This window comes from Alligator sinensis, unplaced genomic scaffold (genome assembly GCF_000455745.1).
Source record: "Alligator sinensis unplaced genomic scaffold, ASM45574v1 scaffold658_1, whole genome shotgun sequence".
NCBI lineage: Eukaryota > Metazoa > Chordata > Crocodylia > Alligatoridae > Alligator > Alligator sinensis.
The window spans coordinates 1,774,644-1,787,990 of NW_005842109.1; the positions used below are offsets into that span (position 1 = coordinate 1,774,644).

The window sequence follows — 13,347 nt, forward strand, 5'->3', positions numbered from 1 at the left end:
CGGCCCACGCTGGCGCCCCGCTGCCCCCCCACCCCCGGCTTGGGGCCCGAGGAGCCCTCCGCGTCCGCCACGCCCCGGCCGGCGCCCGGCAAAGCCCTCAGGAAGGAGGTGAGAGGGGGAGGGGAGAGGAGGGGCGTGGCCTCCCGCGGGGCGTGGGGGGGGCACTGAGGGGGAAGTTTCCGTTACGCCCGTTTGTAGGGGAGGGGGTGAGAGAGGGGAAGGTTCCACTCGTGCTGATTGGTGGATTCCGGGAGCCAATGAGCTCGGGCCTCGCGCCCAGCAACAGCCGGATTTAGCCTGCTGCGCGCGGACGTGCCCCGGGCGCCGCGCCCCATGGCGGGGGCGGGGGGCTCCCCTTGGGTAGGGGCAGGACCTGCATCCGTCTCTCTAGCGAGGGAAAGGATGTAGACGTGTCCCTGGACAGTTCCAGGTGTAGACCTAATAGCACAAGCTCTGGGGAGCTGGGCTCGCTTGGTAGGCAGAGGTCCCGATGAAGCGAGCCTTTGTTCGCCAAAGCTTGTGCCCGGTGTGTCTGTTGGTAAATGTTTATCTACATCTGTACCTACAGAGAGAGATGTCTGTCGGTAGATGTGTAGAGCACAAGCTTTGGTGAGCAGAGGCTCACTTCATCAGGATCTCAACTCACAGAGTGAGCCTCCGCTCACCGAAGTTTGTGCTTCATGCATCTACATCTGTACTTGCATCTGTCTGTCCCTATATATGTCTACCTAGATGGGTATAGATGCAAATACCTGCTTTGGTTAGTTTTCAAGGTGCAAAGCTACCCTGCCTGGTGTGAAATGATTGTGTTTCTTGTGTGACTGGTGTATGCCCCTTGCCCATGCTTCCGTTCCCAGTGCCCCAGCTCCCCTTAAGAAGATACGAATGGATGGACAGATGGATATCTGCTGCTTTGGTTAGTCTCTAAGGTGCATATCTGCACTGCCTTCCACTTCAGACAAATGCAGCTAGCTGTGTCTCTCCGTGTAGGAATCCACACTGTTGAAATGGTTCAGCCTGGCTGTTGTCTTTCTGAGTTCACTGAAACAGAAGGGTTGCTCTAGTATTTTTCCATAGTCAAAACCTGAGTGAAAATTTAAGAGCTGGCACTTTCCAGGGGCTGCCTTATATCTCAGGAGGGAAACCTTGAGCCTAGCAAGGAGTGTCTTGGGTCTAAAATGGTTGCAAAACCTTGAGTTAAAACAAGCCATCCAGCCTCCTACTCGACCTTCCCCTTTTTGTAACAGGGAGCCCCTGTTTGTCTATCCTCCTTGCTGAGGGCTTTAAAAATGCAGGAAGAGAGATGATGTGCTACATTACAGTGAGGCTAGTAAGACCTTGCAGTGCAACCTATGGACCTTGAAGGAAGTTTTGCCTTCCTGCTCTGGGAGTTGTGCCAAAGGGGTTGCTGCTACTGCTGTTGACTTGGTCATGGGAGTGATTTACCTGTCTAAAAACAGATTACTGCTTTACCCAGGACAATTTTTATTGTAGGATCCTACCAATGAACACATTCATGCTCCTGCTTTTAAGTGGATGATCAAGGTTAACTTGTATGTACCTAGCCTGTTTCAATGCATATTCAAACCTGGTACAATAAATCTCAAATTAAACCAGTCATCTGTGTTTTTTAGCCATAGTGTGTACCAATATGTCTCAGAAACCAGTCATTTGGGGTTTTGGTCTTGGTTTAGTGTGTGTGTGTGTGTGTGTTTGGTTTTTTGGGTGGGGGGGAAGGGTGTTGTTTATAGAATACAAGGAACAATGAGAAGACAGTATTGCCTCTTTCTCAGAATGAAACTGTATACAGTACATTTTAGGTAGTGCTTTTTAAGTACTGGTGTAGATTTTTTTTTTTCTTGAAAGATTCATGTGTTTGTATGACTTATTTGTCTCTACAGTTCTTAAAGAACAAGATGGGAAAGTCTGAGAAGGTTGCCATTTCCCACAGCCAGCCTGTTCACAGTATACACCTGTGTGAACAACCAAAGATAAGCAGACAGAAGAACAAATGTAACATGCCACTAACTAAAATCACTTCTGCAAAAAAAATTGAAAACTTTTGGCAAGATTCTGTATCATCTGAAATAATTCAAAAGCAGGAGAAAAAGCCACTTAAGAACACAGAAAACTTTAAAAATGCAAAGTCCAAGAAACCTGTCTCTCCAACTGAAGCGAACCAAAAAGAGAATTATGCTGGGGCAAAGTTTAGTGACCCACCATCTCCCAGTGTTCTTCCAAAACCTCCCCGTCACTGGGTGGGATGCCCTGTTGAATATTCTGACCAAAATAGGGAGCTGATGGCAGTCCACTTAAAAACTCTCCTAAAAGTTCAAGCATAGTTTCCAAGAACTATGAACAGTGACAAAGAAAGCTCCATCCAGGAAACTTGAATATGCCTTGTTGCAACATGAAGTGCAAAGACTGTCAAGTCATACCATTGCATACAAAAACTTGTATTATATTTTTTATGGTTGTGTAAATAGTGTACAACATGTATTATGTGTATATTCTTGTTCATACTTTGAGAGGTACATTTTAGTTTTGTTATGAAAGGATGTATTTTGCACTGCCCAAATGGTAGGCGTTTTGTGTATATATAATATGGACAACTTTAAATGTGTGCTTGACACATGAAGACTTGACTAACTTGCACAAGGTAATGAGATTTTGAAAGGAGAGTACAGCTTTCTAATCTCAAGAGTTCAGAATCAAATGTGAACGGTTTATTGATACACTACTGAAAGTAATTTTACACTCTGTGGCACAATCCATTATAAATGTGGAGTTCTCACACAAGCATATGAATTTCTGTTCTGCAGACCATTAGAATTCTTGTTTATCCTGTTATAAGAATGAATTTGGACTAGATAAAAAAATTTAATTAATCAATTTGAGCACTGACTTCCTGAAAAGGAGCAGAGCTTTCTGCCAGAAATAGAATTGGTTACTAAAAAAATTTAAATAAAAATAATTTGGCCTCCCCTAAGTATGCGTCTTGTGGATGAATGTATTGTACTTTGAGATTTGACTGCTTTATTTACGGAACAACCTTGCTACTTGTAGCAGATTTTGTCGCACCCATAATTAGCCAATTACATTCATGGTGTTATCTTTAGCTATTTATCATACCAGAAATTAATTTGAAGCTTGCTTGTGGCTTTAAAACATGTACTGGTTAAACAAAAGTTTGAAAATCCCTGTCCATCTGTAACTTGAGCATTTGGGACTATTAATTCAGTATTTAAAACAATGCTGTATTACTATTTAATAGTTCTTATAAGAACAGCCATTCAATCTAGTTAGAATTGAAGCACTGTAGGAAGAGCAATGTGAGTGTGGCAGTTGAAACAAGTTATGCAAGGAAAACCAGTAGGTGCTTGTAGTCCTAGATGAAGGGAAAATTGAACTTGTTCCACTATTCATAGGCACACCTGAAAACTTGACCTGCTATGTATTCCAGTCCTTATTTATACTAGGAAGAAGGGAAGTGAGTGGAATTCAAAATTTGAACCTGATTGGTAGTACAGACAGTTCTCAGACTTAGGACACAATTGGTTCCTGAAAACCATATCTTAAGTTGAAACATTGTAACTCTGAACCAATTTTCCCATAGGAAACAATGTTATAAATGGGGGATTGGTTCCTGAACCAGGGCCTCATACCTTATTTTCACCAAAAATAACCCAGAATTTTGTACTCAGACAATTATAGATGAGTAATATAGCTACATTATTGTATTTATATTGTAAGTGGCAATCATACTGATTTGGAAGGACTTCCTTGAGGTGACTTCGGACTTTTTGAAGGGCTCTTGGCTGGAGTATTCTCAGGAGTCTTGGCTGCAGGTTTTTTTGGAGTCTTGTCTGTTTAAAGGAAGTGTCAAAGGACGTTTGGACAGATGTTCTCCAGGGAGATGGGTGATGCAGCAAAATTGTTCACTGGCACAGCATCGTGTTGGATCAAGTGTTGTAAAGTCAAAACTGATGTCATAAAGTTGAAACAGGGTGTCAATTTATAAAGATTGTAAGTGCAAAATGTTGTAACTCAAAACGTAAGTCGAGGACTGCCTGTATTAGGTTTGTAGTTTGGATAGAGCAAAAGAGTTACTAGACCACCATGTCTCTAATCTTACAGCCGTAAGTAGTGTATACTGGTGTATGTTTGGGGGTTCTTGTTTTATCAGTTAAAATTGCCTGCATGCTGTCTTCACTACTTCCACCAGAGACCTCGGGTCTGTTTAAATGAACACTCTAGTTAAAAGTGTCCTGAAATGGATTCTCCTCTGAAAGTTAAGAAGTGTAGGCAGAGAGAATTTCCATTGCTTTCTTTTATGGAAAAAATGCTCTTCACAACAAGTATTTATTAAATATACAGGACTGATCATATCTTTTCTTGAACTATAAACGGGGAAAAAAAGTGTAAGCAGTATTGACCCAAGTATTAAGACCTTTTTGGGCTTGTTTAACTGCCTCTTTGCTGTGCTTTGAGGGCTGCTCTGAATCATACCCACTAGCTCTTGCAGTAAGAATGACCTAGAGTGCCTTTGCTAAATGCACAAAAGACAAGACCTTCTATGCAATTCCAGCATGCACTCAAGGACACTGAGGCAGATAAGTTGCCTTATTTCTAGGAAGTTTGTACACCTAGAAGTTTACACGGGTATGGGGTACTTCACAGAGATGCTTCTAGGCATGGGATGGAGGTAGTGTAGATGTGCCCTCAGTCGCTTGATTTCTGTTGTCACGTTTAACTTCTGATGTCATAGTCTCAGTTACTGCCTTTTCAATTTTTCTTTATAAAAATAGATTTCATTAAGCCCAATTTACCGTCTAATCTAGATCATTCTTTAGAAAACACCTGTCACCTGTTTTGATTTGTTGTGTGCCAACTTGGCTAGCAATTATTGTTTTCTTACAGATAATTATTGAATAGTATTATACCATAGTATCATAGTACTTAGGGTCGGAAGGGACCTAAACAGATCATCAGGTCTGACCCCCACCAAGGACAAATGTCCCTGTGGTTCCCAGAAAAGTGACCCATGGAGTAGGGATTCTTCAGTTAAAGTTACTCTATAGATAAACTGGTTTAGAAACACTGAATATGTTGTAGACTGACTTTCTGGCCTATTTTTTCTAATCTGAATGTCATGTGATACTAAATCTGTCGATTCCCATAAGATTAAGCATATTAAATCTGCAGTTACTTTGGCAATCAAATGTTATTGCATGTGAAAATTACATCAAGGGCTATCTTCCAGAAAACCTCCTCAGCTTATTTAAAACCAGTCACTTGACCTCTTTACTAGATGCATCTTACAGCCTTTTTGTGACTTGTTCCCTCTGCCCCTCTTCCAAGGATTGATGTCATGCTACTTGGCATGATGGTTATCTCTGTCATCCCATTACATTTTGTGACCGCTTGGTATAACGTCAGCCTTTTCCATGTCTGTGGAACTTCCCGAGTATTCAGAGATTTTAATGTCTCAGACCTGAAGATTCTCAGTCAGTTCTAAATGCATGGAGACAAGTTATCTAGACTTACAGATTTATAACTACATTATGTTGAAGTAGAAAGATTTGCTATTACAGTGAGAGAGAATTTTGTTGTCCAGCCTCTTTTCTAGTACAGATCAGAAATACTTATTGAATACACTTATTTCCTGCATCTTTAAGAATGGCCGGATGAATCGGACAAAGGAGGGTGGGGGATGACAGCTAGGTGATTATTGCAGCATTGGTTCTTTCTAGTGAATGGAAATGTCTCTGCCAGGGTGTTGAACAAACATGCAACCTGCAGATGGTCTTCAGTCTGTGGGGCTGTTTCATTTGGCCCAGCAGGCTACCAGAAGTTAGGGGTGTGGCTAGCAATAGGCATAGCTTGCTGATGAATTGCAGCAGGAGGGCAACAAAGGGCTATGCCAACACAACCCGGCTCAGTTATGTGGCCACTTGACCTGCCACCACTTGTCCTGGCATTCCCACTACAGATGCTACTCTCCCTGCCAGTCTTGCCACTGCTCTGTGATCTTGGCCAAATTTGGCCTCCGAGGAATTTGTGGTCCAGATGAGCAGGAATATTAAATTTACCAGGGAAAAGGATAGAATTTGGTCTATGTAATATTCTTAATTCGCAGAACTATCCAGTGCTACCCATTCAAATTCAGTATAATCACATGTAGGATTTTTTTTCCACCTAGTTTCTGATTATCACAACATTTCTCTCCTCCCCACCCCATGCTTTCTAGCTTTGTGGCTTGAAAGGCAAGGTTTTTTTGTGGTATCTTTTATTGTCTCAACAGTAGTTTGGAGAGCTGTTGGATAAGTTCTCAAAAATCAAGTGTCCTTCAGGTCTGAAGGAGAAGCAGACACAAAGTGAGCTACATACTAAAAACATAAAAACACACTCCATGAAAATACAGTCATCTGCTTCAGGGACAGAGGGTGAACCAGGAATGAAGAAGTGTAACCAGAAGCTATAAGACAAGATCAGTAGAATGGGCAATCTAGTTGGTTGCAGACAGACCTTTAAGAAGGGGGATAGTTATATCTGTGGCATGGAGGGAGATGATAGTATTTGTAAGGTTGTAGTGAACTATAAACCACTGAACTGGTCTTCTGGAAGTGTTTTTTGAATTCCCTTTGAGTATGAGTACTGTGAGGTCAGAGGGAGTGGGTGTCCTGTGAAAAATGGGCTCTTGCTAGTGTTTGTGCGTGTCTCTGTCCTTTATATTTTTTTTCCTAAGAGTTCATTCTGGTGCATAGTTCCTGTCTAGTTTCACTCGGGTAGTTTCAGAGGGGACATCCACTACATTTGATAAGAGAAACCACATTCGGTGATGTGCGTGTGCAGGATCTGTAGATTCTGGTGGTTTTGTAGTGGGCATTGTTCACTATTGTAGTGCCACGATTGTATTGACATGTTTTTCATTGCTGAGGCAGGATTGTATCCCATTTGGAATCTGTTTATTGGAGGTGAGTTTGTTTCTTATGATGAGTTGGGCCATGTTTGGGGGTTGCTTGAATGCCCAGAGTGGGAGACTTGGGAATACTTCCTTCAGGGTCTGATCTTTTTCAATTGTAGGCTGTCATTGTTTGATGATCCTTCTTATAGGGTCCAGTGTGGGACAGTATGTAATAATTAGGAAGGGCGATTGGTGGGAGTTTTCTTTCTATGTTGTAGTAGGCTATTGCTGGCTGCTTTTGTGGCTCCTTCAAAGGTATGATCTATTTTTCTGGTGGAGTGTCAATGCCAAGTAAAGGCCTTCTCATGTTGGTGGGGTGGGTGTTGTGACTATTCTCAGTAGATGCAATAATATCTGAGGGCCTGACTTCATTAGTTTTCTGGGGGCACATCTACATGTTTATTAATGCACATTTGCTGATGTGCGTTAAATTTAATACCTATATTCTGAAATAGTAAAAAAAAAGTGCATTAGCCTATTTTAAAGTGCATTAGTGAAAGCACATCTTTTTTTGTGACACTAATGCATGTTAAAATAGGTTAATGCGCATTAAAACGCACATATAGTGTGCCCTTGGTGTGTCTGATGGTAGTTTTGGACTTGTGGGGTGTTCTGTGCTATGGTTTGTAGGGTAGCTTGTCGTTCTGTATTTACCTTCCTGTATTAACTCCAGCATATTTATTATTGGTTTTTAATATAATTCCTAACAGGCTAATTATCATATTGGTAGATGACAACTTTGTTAGTAATTATTGGCTAGCTTCTTGCCCGAGGGTGTCTAAGACTACTAATGTAACAGGCAGAAGGATCACAAGAACAGTTAGAAATCCCACATGTACTTGAACAGTCCCAGGCTAGTGTCTCCTAAGAGCTGCTGATTCCAATCTTTTCTGCTATCTTCATAAGTAGAATATACAGCTTGTAAACTTGGTCACATCATTTTTCAATTGGGTTGATCCATTTAATTATTTGCCACACATTCCCATGTTCTGGCAAGATTTTTGTGAAGTTTTGTGTTTGTAATAGACCTCTGGATTCCTGGCCACGTCCTAGTTTTAATACATCTTCTGTTAGGAACAGTTTACAACCATATTTTAAAACCTATACTATGGAATGAGCCAGTTGTAAATCTAGTAATGAGTGTAAACATTTGACATTAGGCATGGGTGAAGAGTAAGAATATTTCTACTCTTTTTTTTTTGCTTTTGCTTTGTTGCTTCTTTGGGCTTATTTTCATTTTAATGTATGCCTCAGTAACTCAACTATTTAAGAGGTATCAGGTTATTTGTAATACAGAAGAACTTACTGTATGTGTAGGCAGGTCCTGAACAGGCTAACAGTTAAGTGAAAAGAGATGGGGTTAGGGGTTGCTACCATCTAGGATGAAAAACTAACCATTCTTTGTGAAACAAGTAGAACTGTATTAAATACAGGTAGAAAGAATAAGTCATTGTGTTGATAAGGCACAAGCTAGATCCTGAGAATTAGCTTGGTAGTTTGTTCATCTAACAAAGGACTGGATAGTGGGCTGCATAGCATAGTCCTGCATGCTAGATCTGGTGCATGGGACTGGGATGGGACAAAGCCCTATCTGGCTGTAGTGGGGAGCAGCATGAGGTGACATCTAAGCCCTTTAGATTCAGTCTGGGTGTGCTAGGCAGGATCTGGATTTACAGGGCCCAATCTGGGTGGTGGTAGGTAGCTTCTGAGCATGCAGGACCTGAGCCGAGTGACAAAAGACCTGATCCGGGCAGGGCAAGGTGCGATTGGGGCATGTGGGGCCCCATCTGGGCAGTGCTGGGTAGGATCCAGGTTTGTAAGGTGGGATCCAGGTATGTGGGGCCTACTTCAGGTGGCACAAGGCAGGATCTGGATGTGTAGGGCATGGTCTGGGTGCCAACCTTCCCCTGGACCCTCCTTGTGTCACTCATCTGACCTGCTAGGCTAAAAGGTTGAGGACCACCGATCTAAACATCTTCAAGAAAAATGTTTGTTCAGTGGCTCACAAGGAAGAGCTAGGTAGTTAGCCCTGCTAGTCTGAAGCTAGGTAGATAACAGGGCAGTGTGGCACCTTGTAGACTAACTCAGGAATTCTCAACCAGGGTTTTAAAGAATCCCCCCAGGGTGCTGCAAGATCTTTTTGGAAGGTGTCCTGAGAGAGATGATATAAGCAGGTGTGGGAAGATAAGTGAAGGCTCAGACTCAGTCCTTCTCTGCTCCACCCCGACTGCTTAGCCTCACTGCAAGAAGGGAAGCACTGTAATAAACTAGTTTTTGAAATGGGGTGCTGCTCAATTCACAAAAGTTTTATGGAGGGCTCCCTTGAGTCAAACACAGTGTATCTTGTATCTGAAAAGGTTGAGAATCACTGGACTAACTTGTTCAAAGAGGCGTCAGTTTTCATAAGCCACAGTCTACTTCAGATTAGAAGGATTAGTTAAATTTCTGAGTCTCAAATATGTTCTCAGATAATAGACGCTTGTTAAACTAGAGTTGAGGCTGAGACTGCTTGTCACTAATCTACAGGAATTTTTAAAAGCTCAAAAGAATGTTTTATATTAAAAAAAACCCAAATAGCAAGCCAGGAAATTCAGTTTAAACTTGGAAGAAACTCAGGAAAGGATTGTGGTAGTTCAGGCACACTAACAATTAACTCTTCACTGAAACTTAACTGTTTTTTTTCAGATCTAGAATCTGATTCTGGAAATCCTTACTCTTGCAATTATAGATATTTCAGAAGTAGGCCTTTGTAAGAGCTTCTAGTACCTATTGAGCCAGACTGATTTAGAAGAAACTGGTATAATTTTTGAAGTTTGTGAAGTTCAGTCTGGTTGTGGATCTCTTTAAGTACTAATGTAATGGGCATATCACTGCCATTTTCCCATCTTTTTTTTCCAATTTTAAAAAAAGACTATGGTATGTGAAAGCATTAAATCATATATTTTGAAAAGACCAGTGTAGTGTAGATGTTCTGAGACACCCCAGTTGGAAGCGCATGCTTTGTCACTGCGACATTTCCTCTTCTCATGTAAGAGCTCAATCTTTTTTTTTAATCACTAGGGCAATTTTAGGCTAAGCCAAGGAAGACTGTATAGGAACACGTAGTAAATGTATAGATGCTTAGATTAGATTAGTGAGACACAGTCCTAAACATGGAGCAGTGGCCATCAGTAGGCTGTTTGTTTCACCAGGTCACTATTCACTGAACTAGATGTAATGAAGGAATTGTGTACCTAAAAGTGAAGTTCCTGCAGTATCTGGTCCCAGGAGTGAAATCCACAGCTTTGAATTAGGTGCCTTGTATCTTTACAGTATATGGAGAAAGTTAAATGCTTCAGAATTAGATCAAAACAAACCATGCACAAACATATCCAATTCCTGTTTAATGCAAAATACATAGGTAGTCTTTGGCTCGGGGAAAAGAAACTCACGATTCCTCTCTCCCAGAAGAGTGCCATAACTACTATGTTTCCATGTCTTTGTATTCTTGGTCTGATTAATCTTGAAATCTTTTGCAGTAACGGCACAAATTCAGCAGCACAGTTGGAGAATGCCTTCACCCAGAATAGCAGATAGCCTGGTCAGGGTTCTCTCCTGGCAGATACGAGATAAGGATTTGAAGCCTGTCATGCTGAGGGCATGCTGGGGCACAGAAGGGAATTGGTGAGGTTTTATTCACCAAGGCACCCCCGGGGGTTACAAGAAATAATGGCCACAAGCTAGCAGAGAGCAGATTTAGACTGGACATTAGGAAGAACTTCTTCACAGTTAGAGTGGGCAAGGTCTGGAATGAGTTCCCAAGGGAGGTGGTGCTCTCCCCTACCCTGGGGGTCTTCAAGAGGAGGTTGGATATGCATCTAGCTGGGGTCATCTAGACCCAGCCCTCTTTCCTGCCTATGCAGGGGGTCGGACTTGATGATCTATTGAGGTCCCTTCCGACCCTAACATCTATGAATCTATGAGAGCGTGAAATGCAGATCTGAACAGGTGCTTTAACACTTGGATATCAATTAGTATCAAACAGTATATGCTTCCTAATCTGGCTATGAGTTTGTTTGGGTTTTTTGTTTCTCTGTTTTAATGGCTTCATCTGCATTCTCTAGGAAGCCTGATCCTGTTGGTGTATTCTGCAAATGCCTTCTGGATTGAACCACTCAAGAACTATTAGTTTCTAGATCTGGTTGGAGGACTAGTCTTTAGACATGATTGCCCTGTGGTGCTTTGTGCTTTTTCAGAATATCAGGTTTTGTTCAAAACAATCAAATATTTGGAAAACAGTAAATTAAGTTTTGGTGTACAAACCAAGTCAACCATAATGAAGCAATTCAACTTGGAGGTGGAAGTAATTCCTGGGGATTATTGGCATGTATTCCGGGTATGGTCATTAGTTTAACTGTAGCCAGACTGAATGGAAGGGAGAGTAGTGATAGGGAGGACAACAAATCCAACAGCTTGACAGGACACTGTTTTGAGGAGATTTGGAAATTAGTTTGAAGAACATAGCAGATCTCTGACCGTGATACAAGAGATCTGGTTCTGAGGCCCAACAAGCATGTAATCCAACAAAAGATGTGTGCATATTCTGAGGGATTCATTGCATTTCAGTATGAAGTCCTGTAAGTCATGTCCAGGTACAGTTTTCTTGTCCATTGGGACTGTCACTAGTGAAGTCAGATGTGGGAGTGATCCATGAGTTTACTGGTATGTGCATGAAAGTATGGTGTTAGATAAAATCCTTTGGATGAGAGTGAAGAGATTTAGGAAGAGATGAAGAGGGGGTATAATTTAGCAGCTCCAGTGCTCTTTCTGGAGAACTGGATCTGTTGAGTTGTAGGACCAGGAATAGAAAACACCTAAACCCTTGCTTTGAATGAGTGTAAGAGGTGGCCACTCAGGGCTGGGCTAAAATGTGGCCCACACACCTGCTCCTGGGGCAACCGCCCGCCTTCTTGCCTGCCATGCCTTGCTGTTAATTAATTAATTGATGTTAATTAGCAGGAGGCTGCCCTTGTACTGCCCCGCTGCCAGGGGGCGCTATCTGCAGCTCCGGTTCCTCCCCTACACCACAGTCCACACCTCGCCGATGGAATAGCTGTTGTCTCAGCCTTATCACAATCAGGCCCCTCTTTATCCTCTCCAGGCCTTCCTTCCAGTGATCAACCGTGCTGCCCCCTCTCTGGGGCCTCCGTGTCCACACTGGGACTTCTCAGCCACTGCGCCTTCTCTGGGGCTTTCAGCAATGCTGCCCCCTCTTCGGGGCTCCCCGTGCCCACACTGGGCTCTTTGGTAAGGCTGTCCCCCTCTCTAAAACCCCTCAGTAAAGCTGACCCTCTCTGGGGCCTTCTCCGTAACGCTGCCCCCCTCTTTGGGCCTTCTCAAGTGTTGCCCCCTCTCTGGGGCTTGCCACGCCCGCACTGGGGCTTCTCAAATGCTCCTCTCTGGGCTGGGGTCTATGTACCCTGTACGCTGTGCCCATACTGGCGCTGGGGTCCCCACACTACTGTGGGTTCCCTATGAGGCCTCCTCCAACCCCTAATAGCCTCACCCAAACCACCGGTGTAACAACAAAATGAAACAGAAACTTGAGCCTCTTGGCTATAACCTAAACATAAGCCGCCTGGCTATAACAACATTGCTCAAGCAGCTTAGAGCTGCCATAAGCTATACCTGCGGTCAGGCTTCTTCCTGCATCCTGTCTTAGGGAAGCTCCTGCCTCTCTGGCTGCTGACAGGGAACTGCCTCTGGCCTCCTGTCTGTGCTTTATATAGGAGCCAGGCCCTGCCCCTTTCAGTCAGCTGACCTCCTGGTTGCCCTGGCAACCCACAGCTGGGCTCCTTATTCCCTGCTAGGGTTCTTCCCCTGGCAGTTTCCCCTCTCTAGGAGCAGGGCACCTCCGTGCTCTGTGACAATGAGCCAAACGAAAATGTTGGAGTTGGTGGTAGAGTTGTCAAGGGCTCCATTCCCTATGCGTTGTGTTGTGTCTGCAAAAGCTTTTGAAGATGAGCAAACGGTTACAGAGAAGCAAAATAATCTAACACCATTCGGGGGAGTAGAAGCAGAACCCAGTTTTCCTGAGTCCCTGCTCAGAAGTCTGACTCCTACGCTACATAGTTGCTATGAGATCCCTAAGTGCTGGTTCTCCAACAGTCTGTTACCAGGGAATGTGTTTGCTTTGAAATGTTTTGAGTATGTAATTGCTGGCAGACCTGGTGAAAAAAAAATTAAGCTTGATGTACATCCTGAGGGAAGAGGAGCATCATTCTCTTTTCCACCCCCTTTCACCAGTCCCTAAACATCTGTCACTATATCCTTTTCAGCTTATTCTTACATTTGCACCCTAGTGAGCCATTGGTAAGTAACAAGCTGTTTCTTGATGTCCA

The 13,347-nt window shown here is 43.1% G+C and overlaps 1 protein-coding gene across 1 annotated transcript in view; it reads left to right on the forward strand.

Moving 5' to 3' along the window:
* Nucleotides 1–2,986, forward strand: part of PNRC1 (proline rich nuclear receptor coactivator 1) — a 5,021-nt gene extending 2,035 nt beyond the window's left edge. The window contains exons 2-3 of the mRNA XM_014520350.2: nucleotides 6–108; nucleotides 1,902–2,986. Coding sequence (XP_014375836.1) covers nucleotides 6–108; nucleotides 1,902–2,342 — 544 coding nt within the window. The 3' untranslated portion in view covers nucleotides 2,343–2,986. The remainder of the gene's footprint in view (nucleotides 1–5; nucleotides 109–1,901) is intronic.
* The last annotated feature ends 10,361 nt before the right edge of the window (nucleotides 2,987–13,347 follow it).